Raw genomic sequence first — 13,800 nt, 5'->3', positions numbered from 1 at the left:
ACTGAGCAGAGAGCCCGATGTAGGGTTCGATCCCAGGACCCTGAAATCATGACCTGAGCTGAAGGCAGTGGCTAAACCCACTGAGCCACCCAGGCCCCCTGGGTTGAGTTTTGATATCCATCTTACATTCAATGCAGTGCCCTGGGGGCCATAGAGGTCACTTTTCATGCCAGACAGTGATCTTGGCTCTGGATGCCCAGGGAGAAGGTTGAGAATGTCATGTTCACTGCAGCTGAGGGCAGCCCCATAACTCATCCTGTTATATTCATGGCTCTTCTTCATCCTCAAGTATGGTGTGCTTCCTACTAGTCTTAGTGTCTGTAAGGACATCTCAGGTAAGAATGTACCACCTGATGACAATGGCTGGGGATGGTTTAGGTTCTGAAAGGGTCATGGCTGGTTGTAGAGGTAAGAGCTAGATTTGCACCGTTCCTAGGAACATGAAGATTCTGGAGCCAGTTGTTAAGAATCCATTGAGATAAGAAGGTAGTAGCTGTAGATTTCTTAACTCAGGAGAAGCTGTGGCTTCTAGATATTCAAGTAGAAGAGATTTTAGACTATAGCGTGGCACTCAGTACCCCTAACACCTCCTACAAGCCTGTGTGGGGAGAATTTCCTGAAGGCTAGAGAATGCACTGATGGGGATTCTTTAACCTTGATTCTCTAAACATGAATTATACACCAAAGTTGGCCAGCCAGGAGATTTGTTTTTTCGCCTTGCAGGAGGCCTTGTGGTAGTGTGCAATAATGCCCCTCTCTGTGTCCACCCTCTTTGTTATGTAACTTTGCTAGAGTGAAGTCTGTTTCCCCATCCCTTGAATCTGAGCTTAGCAATGTGACTTGCTTTGGGCAAGAGGATGATAAATCAGGCATCATGCAAGCAAAGATATAAAGTGGGTTTGTGAACTGGGCCTGCTCTTTCCTGCCTCTGCCATTATCATACACATCTAGCTGAGCCAACCTGCCAGAACATGAGGGACACAGAAAGCAGAATGACTTCTAGTTTCCTGGTAATTCTATCTTCCCACACTTCCATTCACCCCCAGACAGCCACTGATCTGCTTTCAGCACTAGAGATCAGTTTAAATCCTCTAGAAGTTTATAAAAATGGAATCATACAGCATGTACTCTTTTTTGGCTGTCTACTTTCATACATATAATTATTTTGAGGTGTATCCGTCTGGTAGCATGTATCAGTAGTTATGCCTCTCTGTTGCTAAGTAGTATGGATATACCTTGGTTAGTTTATAATTCATCTGTTGATGGGCATTTGGGTTTTCTCTAGCTTCTGACTATTACAAATAAAGATGTTATGGACATTCATGCGCAATTTTTGTATGGACATTTGCTTTCTTTTCTCTTGGGTAGAAATAGCTAGGAGTGGAATGTTTGGATCATATGGTAGGTATATGTTTAAGTTTTTAAGAAACTGCCAAAATGTTCTCAAAGCGAGTGCACCGTTTTACATCACCATCAGGAGTGTATGAGAGTTCCCCATCCTTGCCAACATTCAGCACTTGGTGTGATGTGTCTTTATTTATTTACTTATTTATTTTTGAATGTGTCTTTATTTTAAGCCATTCTAATACTATGTAGTAGTGTCTCATTTTATTTTGATTTGCATTTTCTTGATGACCGATGATACGGAACATCTTTTCATGGGCTCATTTACTACCATAGCTCTTTGTTAACTTTTTTTTCATTCTTTTAACATTATATTTTAAAAAGTGAAGTTTTTAATTTTGATAGCATGCAATTTATCAGTTTGTTCTTTTACAGACTGAAAGTGTGATATTGTAAATAAGAAATGGCTGCCTAACTCATTACTTAGAGTTTATCTGATTATCGGAAAGTTTTGTAGTTTTCGGGGTGCCTGGGTGGCTCAGTCAGTTAAGCATTCGATTCTGATTTAGGCTCAGGTCATGACTTCAGGATCATGGGATCGAGCCCTGAGTTGGGTTCTAGGCTCAGCACAGAGTTGGCTTGTCCCTCTCCTTTGATTCTTCCCCCAGCTCTCTGTCTCTCTCATTCTCTCTCTCTTAAATAAATAAACAAATAAATAAATAAATAAATAAAATATTTAGGAAAAAATAAAAGTTTTATAGTTTTAGGTTTCACATTTAGGTCTATAATTAATTTTTTGTCTTTTTTGTGTATGGTACGAGGTGTAGATAGACATTCAGTTTTTGGTAAATGCATATTGCTCAGTGTAATTTGTTGAAAAAGTTATCCTTTCTACACTAAATTTTCTCCACACTTTTGTCAAAAGTCTGTTGTTTATATATGTGTAGGTCTATTTCTGGACTCTGTCCTGTTGCCTGAATCTATTTATTTTTCTTTGTGTCCATACTGTAGTGTCTTGATTTCTGTAGACTTATAGTAAGTGTTAAAATCAGGTAGTGTTAACGTCCTTTGCTCTTTGTTTACAAAATCATTTTGGTTATATTAAGAACTTTGCATTTCCAGGCCAATTTTAGAAACAACCTTCAAGTTTTAGAAAAAACTCTGTTGGAATTTTGACTAGGATTGCATTTAAACTGTACAGCAGTTTTGGGAAGAGTTGACATCCAAACAATGTTAAGTCTTCTGACCCATGAGCAGGATATATTTTTCCATTTATTTAGGTCTTTTTATTACCTCTCATCAATTTTTTTTTTTTTTAGTTTCCTGTATACAGGTTTTTATTTACACTTTTGGGATCAGATTCACCCCCAATTATTTCATAATTTTGATGCTATTATACATTGTCTTTCAAATTTTTCATTTTCTAATTTTTTGCTGCTAGTATATTGAAATATGATTGGTCGCCGTATATTGATTTTGTCTTTTGCAACTTACTGAACCCTTTATTAGTTCTGGCAGCTTTTCTGGTAGATTCCATCCGATTTTCCATAGAGGACCATGTCATCTGTGAATAACAAGTTTTTCCTCTTCTTTGCTGATCTGTATGCATTTTATTTCTCTTGCCTTATCATACTCTTTAGAATTGGTAATACAATATTGTCTAAAAATGATGATAGTGGACATCCTTGTCTTGTTACTGACTTAGGAGGAGAACACCTGATCTTTGACTTGTAAGTAGTTACAGGGTTTTTTGGTAGATGCTTTTTATAGGCTGAGAAAGTTTTCTTCTCTTTCCAGTTTGGAGATAGTTTTTGTCATGACACAATGCTGAATTTTGTCAAATGCCTTCTCTGTACCTATTTTCATAATATAAGCTTTTCTTTTCTAGTTTGTTAACATGGTCAGCTATATCGATTGATTTTCAAATATTAAAGCAACCTTAATATTTCACTTGTTTATGATATACTACCCCCTTGGCATTTATTTATTTATTTATTTTTGATGTGCTAAAACATTGTTTGGACTTTAAGTTGGACTGTTAAGTTGAGGGATGTATGTCTGTAATTTCCTTATGATGCTTTTGTATGGTCTTGGTATTAGAGTAATGCTAGTTCTATAGAGTGAGTTGAAAATAACCTTTCTTTTTTCAGAGTTCAGGAAAGGTTGTGTAGCATAGATCGTGTGCCGATATGCTACTTTTTTGTTTTTTAAGATTTTATTTATTTATTTGACAGAGAGATCACAAGGAGACAGAGAGACAGGCAGAGAGAGAGAGGAGGAAGCAGGCTCCCCACTGAGCAGAGAGCCCAATGTGGGGCTCGATCCCAGGACCCTGGGACCATGATCCGAGCTGAAGGCAGAGGCTTTAACCCACTGAGCCACCCAGGTGCCCCTGATATGCTACTTTTTGATGATGATGTCATTTACAATCCTGCAGGTTCACTGATACTACTGAGGACATTGTCTCTAACACAGAATAGCATCTTTCTTGTAAGGACCCACAGGGGAAATTTCTTCCGGGTCTTGATTTCAGGTTAAAGTATTTGCCCAAGGTATTTGCTTCTTATTCTTTCTCACATTCAGAAAGAATGCATCTGCTCACCCTTCCACATGACAGTTTTCCTGGTGCCAGCAACAATAACTGAACCTCCAGATAGCATAAGCCATGTTTCTTCATCAGACCTTCTCCTGGCCTCTGTAATCTAGGAAGGTTCAGAGGGAGCCCACAGAAGCCACTCTCTTCTCAGCATCTGCCAGTGGTATGTAAGGACAATCCTTTTTGATAATAGCCCTCTTCAGATGGTTGTTCAGAACTGAGGACAATTTTAAGAGAATTTTCAGCCCATTTAAAAAAAAAAAATGAGGCTACCATCTTCCTTCTGATTTGGTCACTACATGTAGTACAGAAATAACCCAATTTCCTTGAGCTGATCCTAATGACCCAGCCTTAAAATGTGAAGGAAAATGTTACTCAGTAGAAGACTTCACATTCTAACTCCTTCCTCACTTTGTAGCTTTCAGGGTCATAGATTGCCTTGTTCCTTTCCTCTGGTCTTCCTTCTTTTTCCGTCTGAAAGGAAGAGCCCATCACTCATGCTATACAGTCCCTGAGTTCTACACATTCCTTTAAAAATTAACTGGCACTGACTGAGAATCTATGTGCCAGGCAGTTTTTGCGTTAGTCATTGTTTTTTTGAATGCTCACAACCCCGGAAGGTAGGTACCCTCATTATCGCCATTTCACAGGTAAAAAAACTGATGTTTAAAGTGGCTAGGTAACATGCCTAAGGTCACACAGCTTGTAATTAGTAGAGAAGGACACAAATTCATCCCTCCAAACTCTATACTGGAGAGAATCATGCTAGGATGTGTAATTTCTGGCTTGTTTCCTTGGTGGGACCTTGGTGCTTCTCAAGGGGAGGGATCACCTTTCTTTTTCAGACTTCAGGAAAGATTGTGTAGCATAGATCTATGTGTCTACATGGCACAGAGTTGGGACTCAGCAAATGTTTGCTGAATAAATGAATCCTAAATAGTGTTACAGATCCCTTGTTCTAAATCTAAGGAAGATATAGGCATAAGGAAGTAAAGAAAAAGTGTTTGAACCAAATCATATGATCTTTCAGTGGAAAGAGAGTGGAACAGAGGTAGGGGTATTTTATTTACTCATTAGGACAATCAGATCGGAAAAGAAAAGCAGTCAACATCCATTTGGAGGCTCTGAAAACAGTGGGGTCTTGCTTGGGTAATAAATCCACTGTGGACATGTTGAAGTGCAGGAAGCTTCCTTGGATGGCAGGAGATGGTCATGGGGATACACATTTAAGAAGGATGGAAATTAGCGTGGAGGGCCCAAGATGGTTGTCTCAGAAGCATTAGTTTTGTTGTTGTTGTTGTTGTTTTTAAGACTTTGATAGGGCTAAGGTCAAACTATGCATTTGCTTTACTCTTCAGTACTCTTTAAAAAATAATGGGTTTAAATGCTACTTTTGTCTTAGGCTGTATTAATAAACCAAATCTCCATTTCGAACTGAGTATTCGTAAGGATTGGGGCTGTTGGGAATGCGGCACTGTCCTTTAAGTAGAGAAGAGGTTAATGGGTCAAAAACCTGGAACAAAACAAAACCCGTAAGTGATTCCAGGTTGATCTAAAATCATTGATTTGTGAGAAAGAGCACATTAGCTTGACAAGCAAGGCTCATTCTAAATGGCCTTGTCTCAATGCTGGTCCATTTCCTTGCTGGCTGTGTGGTGCCCTTCTCTTTGGAGCAGTGTGCAGACGGCCCCCGGATGTGCCCCTGCCTCACTGACTTGTGAGTGGACAGACCGGACCTCCAATACCAGAGCCGCTTTCTACGGGCCATGTGACCTGTGCCAAGCTACATGGACATTCTGAGCTTCAGTTTCCTCATGGGTAAAATACGTCTAAGATCAGCATTTGGCCCTCATAGATACCAGCAGGGCTTTAGCAAGATCATGACTTCCTCTCACTGTTGTCAGTTATGCATCTCTGGACCAATAAATGGAAGATCCTGCCCTAGTTCCCTCTGGAAATGTGAGCAGATTTGTCTGTCCTCTGATGAGGTCCAGGAATGGATTTGGCTGGATGGTTATGGTAGTGTTAGTCAAAGTCTGCACGGCAATTATTCAGAGAGAGAAAATGAACATCTGGATCAAATATCAGAGTCTTTAGACTTTGGAAGTATTTGGTCATGCTTCCTATGCTTCCTATGCTGTGTTTAACTGTGCCCAACCTCAGCATAACCCCCCCCCCCTCCTGCCTGAGCCTGTGTATGGTATGGCCTCAGACAAGGCTCTGTGGGTATTGTATCCTGCATCTTGGGATTGCCAAACCAGAGAAAGACATGTCCTTTAGCCTGATTTAAGTGGAGGATACAATGTTTAAGAGAAAGGTTCTCAGGAATAGACCCTCATCAGTTAGAAACTTGCCTCTCTGCCTCCTGGTTGTGAGACCCCGGACAAGGTGTTTCACCACGCTTCGGTTTCTCCCCACATATAGTGGGGGTGATGATGAGCGAGCATTGATGAGGCTTCAAAGGGTAATTATGAAGCTGAAAGGAAATGTTACATCTAAACCATGGAGCCCAGGACTTGGTCACAAAATGTTCATTATCAACTGTTACCCCAGGGTAGAGCTGGAAGAGCGAAGAAAACCCTCAAGTGCTGGCAGTGAGAAGCCTCATTCTTGAGCCTCCTAGCCCCGAGGGAAGTGACAGAGGTCTCCACAAACAGCTGACACAGTGGGTTCTTTCCATTCTCCTCCCCACAGGCTTGGGACTAGGACTGAGGAGTGAGGACAAGCACAGGGAGATTCTCCCTCAGGGATTAAGAGGATTGCGGAAGTTCAAAGTGAAGCCAATCCCGCCTTCCAAGAACAGGTATGGGGACCAGTCCTGTAAGACGGAGAAGGGGCATTCTGTGCTTCTGTGTTCCCATCTCAGTAAAACCTATTCCCAGGTTCTCTCTTCTAATGGCTGGTTTATAGTGAAAATAAATCACAGGGCCATGCATCCTCTAGGGCCTGGGTCTCCAACTCAAGATATCATGACCCCACCTTTATGTGGACACAGTGAGAACCCGCTTTGAGGGTTGGACAAGTGGGTATCTAACATCTGGACAGGGAGTTGTGGAGCGCTCACAGTCTGTGTGCAGTTCCCTAGCTGTGTTTGCTTCTTTGGGTGACTCCTGGAGCCCCGTCTCAGCAGGAGACACACCAGTGGTCACACATGTGTCCACTCATGCATAGGTGCACATACGCACACACATGTGCACACACACATACACACACACAACCTTCCATGCCAGGGAGGTAATGCAAATGAGTGAAGCTGGCCAAGTGTAAGACAAATTTTGGGAGAAGTTCTGTGATGATTTGGAAACCTTATGACTGGCTCAAAGTCATAAAAAGCATCTCATGGGAGAGAATCTTCTAATTTTAGGAACAGTTCAGCTGGGTGCTCTCTGTTTGTGGCTTGTCTACCCCTGTTTAGCAGTGGCACTGCTCGTCGGTGCCCACTGGTGGTGAGGGCTGGGCATGGGGGTGGGGCAGCAATGGCCCATGGGACCCCTGGACATCTTGATGAAGCTTCATCCAGAGTGGCTGGGAGGCGAAGAAAAGATGAACTCAGCCAGCTGGGCCATCGCCACTGGGCCTTTCCATTCTGGTGGAGTCTCCTGGGGTCTGGTACCCTTGGGCCTCTAGCGGTCCCAGATCTCATCTGCAGAGGAGAAGGGGATTCAGGGAAGAGGCTGCCACATTGGCAGCTCCCTGGTCTCTGCTGGTGACACTCTGAGCAATCTTGAGCCACATGCTTTTTCTAGCTTCTGGAGAACCTACACTTCTCATTAGAAGGACCAGGGCCACCTTAGGTCTCCTGGGGTTTCTGCAAAGTGACAGCCTCTGTCTCAAGCCTTATTTCTTATCTATAGCAGTGTTACTGTAAATGAGGCCCGGACTTCTCAACAGAGATTTCAATAACAAGAGGCTTAAGGGAATAAGGAATTTGCAAATGTTAAACCCTGGAAACAGGCCAGGAGTTTAGTGATGCTGGAAGAAACTTGAGATTTGCCCAAGAGCCCTGAAGCCCCTCTCTCTAGCTTCCCACTTGCTCCCAGAACTCTAGAAGGCTCCAACAAGATTACTGGAAAGCCTGGCCATTAAAAGACAACTCATGGCCTATTTTTAGCTTAGATCCTATATCAAAACCAAGCGGAAGACTCATCTTCAGCATTAACAGTGGCCCTCTGCACAGAGATAAGAGTTGTGGTTAAGAGTAACTCTGTGTGTGTGTGTGTGTGTGTGTGTGTGTGTGTGCAAGCGCATGCACGGACACCAACCCTTCCACTGGCTGAGATATATCAGACTTTTAAGCTGTCTTTTGAAAGGCTATTGGGAAAATAGATATATCTTAAAACAGCTTCCTGAGAGGAAGCAGGCCTCAGTTCTTGGCAGACTATAGCAAGGGGAGCTATCACCAAAATACCTGAGAGCTGAAAAGGGTACATTTTACCTACCTGGAAACCAAGGCCTAAGGAGAGCAGGGTGGGCTCAAGATCAACATGGTAGACCAGGACTTCCGGACATAGAAGCCCTATTGAGGTTTACCTTCCTCTGCCCAGGATGGGAAGTTGTGTACCTGGGCAGTCATTCCCCTGCATGTAAGTGACAAGGTGGTTCTGGCAGAGGCTGGAACAGGTTCCCCCATCAGCCCATTACTGAGGTAAGGAATGGGGCCATTTACTCAGGGCCCTCAGCAGAGCAATTCCAGACTCTGACTCTGGGGAGCAGGGAGTTCCTTGGCCAGAGTCCTGGCCTTTTCAAAAGCTGGGGCCCCTGGGCTCCAGACTAGCTGTCCCTCTGATCTGCAGGGTGACCTTGGGCAAGGTCACTGCCTCTATTTAGGCTCAGATGCTCCATCTTGCGATAGAAGGAATGTCATTAGATCTTCCCCAACAGCTGACTTCCTGTGCTGAAGACCTAGATGCTAGAAGAGCCCACCAGCCAGCCACCCCACTGAGCTCGGAACCAGGTCATGTGGGCTTCTCCCAAGAGGTTTATGGGCTCAGTTTCATGGAGCTTTGCTCATTCTATGCATCCTTGATCCTCCAAAACAGCTGGCCAGGAGGTCCAGATTGGAAAGTACCATCCTAGAGGCACTGGGTGGCTCTCCCAAGGTCACATATCAGCAAATGACAGGGTGGGGGCTGGAACCAGCACAGCTGGAGTCCTGAGCTGGGGGACATTTCTTAACTTGCCAAGACTCATACTGGATGTTGTCCAGTGGCAAGGAAGGACTTGGCGAGCGATGTGCATCTCTTCCTGATGCCCAAGGGACAGTGGAGCCTAGAGCCGAGAGCTCAGAATACTGCCTTCTCACAATCCACACACAGACCCTGACCATGTGGGGGATCTGGAGGGGCCAAAGGTTGGCATCTACACTGGGGAAGGGAGCAGGCAGAACTCAGGAGGGTGGCTGCTCTGGTTCTGCTCTGAGAGTCGAGCAGCCCTGTGATCAGGCAAAGTGAGGGAGAGGAGCCCAGCTTAGGGAGCCATTCTACCTCAGACCCATGGCACATACTTGAGGTCAGACCACAGAAAGGGGGACTGGATTTCTATGGGACTTTATGTTAATGGCGGGAGGAGTGGGGCAAGGGAAGCCTGGGATCTCCATGTCCACTGCTGGACCTCAGCCTGTCCCAAGTGCTGGGATTTCTCTTTCCTTGAAATGGAGCCATGGTTTGAGTAAAACATGACGAGCTCTGTTGACTGGCTTCATAACTATACAGCGAAACATCCAACTCTCACATTTGCCTGGGCTTCTTAGACCTTCAGCTTCCGCTCTCACCTCCACCTTACAATAACCCTCAAGGAGGTAGGGGAGACCCTCTCTACTTATTTTGCAGATGAGGACACCGAGGGCTCCCTAGGTCACATGGGTGGGGGCCAGCCAAGTGGAGATCCAGCACCAGGCTCCCTCACCCAGGCTCACCCCACTGCACCTGCTGCTGCCCTGCAGAGCAGTTTCTGGAGGCATTGGGAAGAAAAGTGAAGGAAGATGTGGCTAGATGTGTCCATTCGTCCCCAGCCTTCTGGCTCCCACCCCTTGAGCAGCCTTGTCTACTATGCCTAGAGCCCAGGGGACTGCAGCTGGGAGGCGGGGTCTTACCTGCAGCGGTGGTGATGCCCAGGAGCCGGCAGGTGTATTCCAGACCAGTCCAGAACTTTTGCAGCTTCATGGTGCCAGGGTTGAGGGCAGGGTCCCAGTAGGGCAGGCAGCAGAGACTCCGGCCTGAGATGCTCCTTGATGCCCGTGTGCAGGGGGAGGCTGTGGCTGTCCGCTCTGGGCCCCCGTGCCCTGGGGCCCTGCCTTCCAAACCAGTCTTGGCCACCACGGCCTGGTTGAGGTGTGAATAGGGCTCACCTTCCTGGCTCTGCTGCCTATGCCCTTGCCAGACGCTTAGCTTAATCATTACCTTGGAAGAATGCCTCTGCTGCTCCGTGCAGCTCCAGCCTGGCCCGGAGCTGCCGCGGTTCCAGCACGGCCAGCCAGCCGCTTGAGATCACGCCAATTAGGGCTGGGCTGGAGGCAGCCTGGAGCTGGCAATTAACCATTTCTGGGCGGGAGGAGAGAGCCAGGGAGACAGCCCAGGCCCTTCCTTCCTGGTCAGCTCTGAACAAGTCACACCTTGATCTCAGGCCCACTGGGTCTAGGAGAGCTGGTGTCTAGAGGGGACAGGTCCATGTCAGTGTGTGTGCGGGAGAAAAAGATGTGTTTTTAAATCACCAGCAGAAGCAGCTTTTTTTTTTTTTTTTAAGATTTTATTCATTTATTTGACAGACAGAGATCACAAGTAGGCAGAGAGGCAGGCAGAGAGAGGAGGAAGCAGGCTCCCTGCTGAGCAGAGAGCCCGGTGCGGGGCTCGATCCCAGGACCCCAGGATCATGACCTGAGCCAAAGGCAGAGGCTTTAACCCACTGAACCACCCAGGCGCCCCCAGAAGCAGCTTTTGAAATGAGTTCCAAGCTTCTCTTCTGCATATAGATAGAAAACTTTGCAGTCTGTGTTGAATTTGGACTCGACCAGACATACCTAGAGCTCAGGCCGACACCACACACGTACCCTCCTTTATCCCTGACATGCATCCCTGATGCGCGATGTGGGAAATCACTGGGATACTTTGGGAGGAGGCTTTCTATGTCAATAATTAACTGGTGACCTTGGGGAAACCCAGAGATATTTGTGAGCTATAGTAACTTTTGCAGAAAACAAATGGGAGGGTTTGGCTAGACTGGTGGCTCTCAAAGTATGTTCTGATTGCTGCTCTAAGAAGTCCAGCTTCAAAAAGTCGACAGTCGTGGGCTTTTGCTAATTCTCAATTTACTCATTGATGTGAGGAATTGCATGATTCAAGTTTTAGCTTTTCTCTCAGGCATTTTTTCTCAAGTCTTTTACTCCTGTGCTCAGATGGGATAGATAGCAAAACCACCAAATTGGTAAAAAAACTGAAACAAAAACAAAAACCCAAAACCCCAAAACCAAATTGTAATGATAATAAAAATTCAGGCATAGTCTGTTTTGCTTACTGCTTTGTGAGGACCCTATACTCTCATATAATGAATAGATATTTTTAACTATTAAAGTTATTCTAAGTTTCCAGTGAAGGAAATAATCAATAAAAACTAAAAGATAACCTACTGAATGAAAGAAGATATTTGCAAATGCCATCTCTGATAAAGGGTTAGGATCCAAAATCTATAAAGAACTTATCAAACTCGACACTCCAAAAACAAATAATCCAATTAAAAAATGAGCAGAAGGCATGAACAGATATTTCTCCAAAGAAGACATCCAGATGGCCAACAGACACATGAAAATATGCTCAGCATCACTCATCATCAGGAAAATGCAAATCAAAACCGCAAGGAGATATCACCTTACACCTGTCAGAATGGCTAAAATTAAAAACACAAGAAACAACAGGTGTTGGTAAGCATGAACTTTTGGTGGGAATACAAAATGGTGCAGCCACTCTGGAAAATAGTATGGGTTTAAAAAAAAAATTAAAAGTAGAACTACCCTGTCTCCCAGAAAGCACACTACTGGTTATTTAGTCCCAAAACACAAAAACACAAATTCAAAAGGATACACATACCCCTATGTTTATAGAAGCATTATTTGCAGTAGTCAACCTATGGACGCAGTCGAAGTGTCTATCAACTGATGAATGGATAAAGAAGATGTAGTACATATACACAGTGGACTATTACTCAGCCATAAAAAAGAATGACATCTTGCCATTTGCAACGATATGGATAGAGCTAGAGAGTATCTTACTAAGTGAAATAAGTCAGAGAGAGACAAGTACCATGTGATCTTATTCATGTGTGGAATTTAAGAAACAAATGAGCAAAAGAAAAAAAAGAGACACACAAACCAAAAAACAGACTCTTAACCATAGAGAACAAATTGATGGTTACCAAAGGGAGGTGGATGGAGAGGTGGGGGAAATAGAAGATGGGAATTATAGACTTATTATGATAAAAAAAAAGTTATTCTGATGTGATTGGTTAATTTGATCAAGATTTCAGGGCGCCTGGGTGGCTCAGTGGGTTAAGCCACTGCCTTCGGCTCAGGTCATGATCTCGGGGTCCTGGGATCAAGTCCGGCATCGGGCTCTCTGCTCAGCAGGGAGCCTGCTTCCCTCTCTCTCTCTCTGCCTGCCTCTCCATCTACTTGTGATTTCTCTCTGTCAAATAAATAAATAAAAATCTAAAAAAAAAAGATTTCATAATATTCATATGCTTTTTTCAACTTCCCCCTTTGATTGAGTTTAAGAATCTCTGTGTTCATGGGATCTTTAAGTTTAAAACTGTATGGTTTGACTTATTTATTTCTTGGGTCAGCTGACTATGTTTAATAGCAGACTGTGATCATCAGCTCCAAATTTCCCAGTTTTCTGCAGGCCTTGGCACCTGTGTCTCCATGCATCACCTCTCCTGCCTGGGTTTCTGTGACAGACACTGAGCCGCACAGATGTTGCTGCTGGGGGCCGGGGTCTGTGGCCCTGTGGCTCCATGTCCTGGGGGGACCTGTTCTCTCTGAGACCCTCGGGAGACTCTGAACAGCCCTGCAGCCTGCCTGGCTTCCTCCTTGCTCACAGCAGCTGGTTTTCTTGGCTCTCTGATACCTGCCTGCTTGGAAGACATAGAGTCCTTCCAGGCCTTGGTAGACAAGATCTGTTTAGCTCAGTCCCGATTATAGCCTCCCCTTCCTAGTGCCTTTGTTTTAGGAATGAGCATGAGGCCCAGTTCTGGTCAAACAGCCCGGAAGGGGCATGTGCTGATGCACTTCTGGGAAAGCATCCCTCACTTTTTAAAAAAAAAAAAAATTTATTTATATGTTTGACAGGCAGAGATCACAAGTAGGCAGAGAGGCAGGCAGAGAGAGAGAGGCGGGGGAAGCAGGCTCCCCGCTGAGCAGAGAGCCCGACACAGGGCTCAATCCCAGGACCCTGAGATCATGACCTGAGCTGAAGGCAAAGGCTTAACCCACTGAGCCACCCATGCGCCCCAACATCCCTCACTTTTAACAAGGGGTCCAAGGAGGGGCCGGGCTCCTCCTGTTTGTGTGCACTTGTGTCGGGATGAGCAGCTCTGTCGTGATGGGAGGGTCAAAACAAAGGGCGCAATCAGCAGGTGAAGTCTGGCCCGGGGTGCAGCAGCCACACGGGGCACTGGCTATCCTTTGGGAGCTGCTAAACTTACCTCTTCCTTATTGCTAAGCCAGTTAACTAGGTTTGGGTTAAAGCCCAAAGCATCTTGCCTGACATCATGGGTCATGCCTGAACAGAGTTCTTGCCAAGACCTCTCCTCAGGAGGCTCTTTCCTGCACACTGGGCTCAGGTTGGGGAGACTCAGAACCAGGGAGCTCCACC

The 13,800-nt window shown here is 45.0% G+C and overlaps 1 protein-coding gene across 3 annotated transcripts in view; it reads right to left on the bottom strand.

Annotated features, from left to right (window-relative positions):
- The window catches only part of TMEM72 (transmembrane protein 72), a 29,988-nt gene extending 19,597 nt beyond the window's left edge, over positions 1-10,391 (bottom strand). Inside the window, exon 1 of one of the 3 annotated variants that reach the window (XM_059169582.1) lies at positions 10,032-10,391. Coding sequence is in view for 1 of the 3 variants with exons in the window: in XM_059169580.1 (XP_059025563.1) it covers positions 10,032-10,335 (304 nt within the window). In the remaining 2 variants the exon portion in view is untranslated. The remainder of the gene's footprint in view (positions 1-10,031) is intronic. The other 2 variants (XM_059169581.1, XM_059169580.1) reach the window with 2 other exon arrangements.
- Between the last annotated feature and the right edge of the window lie 3,409 nt (positions 10,392-13,800).

Source organism: Mustela lutreola, chromosome 4 (assembly GCF_030435805.1).
Source record: "Mustela lutreola isolate mMusLut2 chromosome 4, mMusLut2.pri, whole genome shotgun sequence".
Classification (NCBI taxonomy): Eukaryota; Metazoa; Chordata; class Mammalia; order Carnivora; family Mustelidae; genus Mustela; species Mustela lutreola.
The sequence above is the reverse complement of the archived record's forward strand: the minus strand, read 5'-3'. Positions and strand labels throughout refer to the sequence as shown.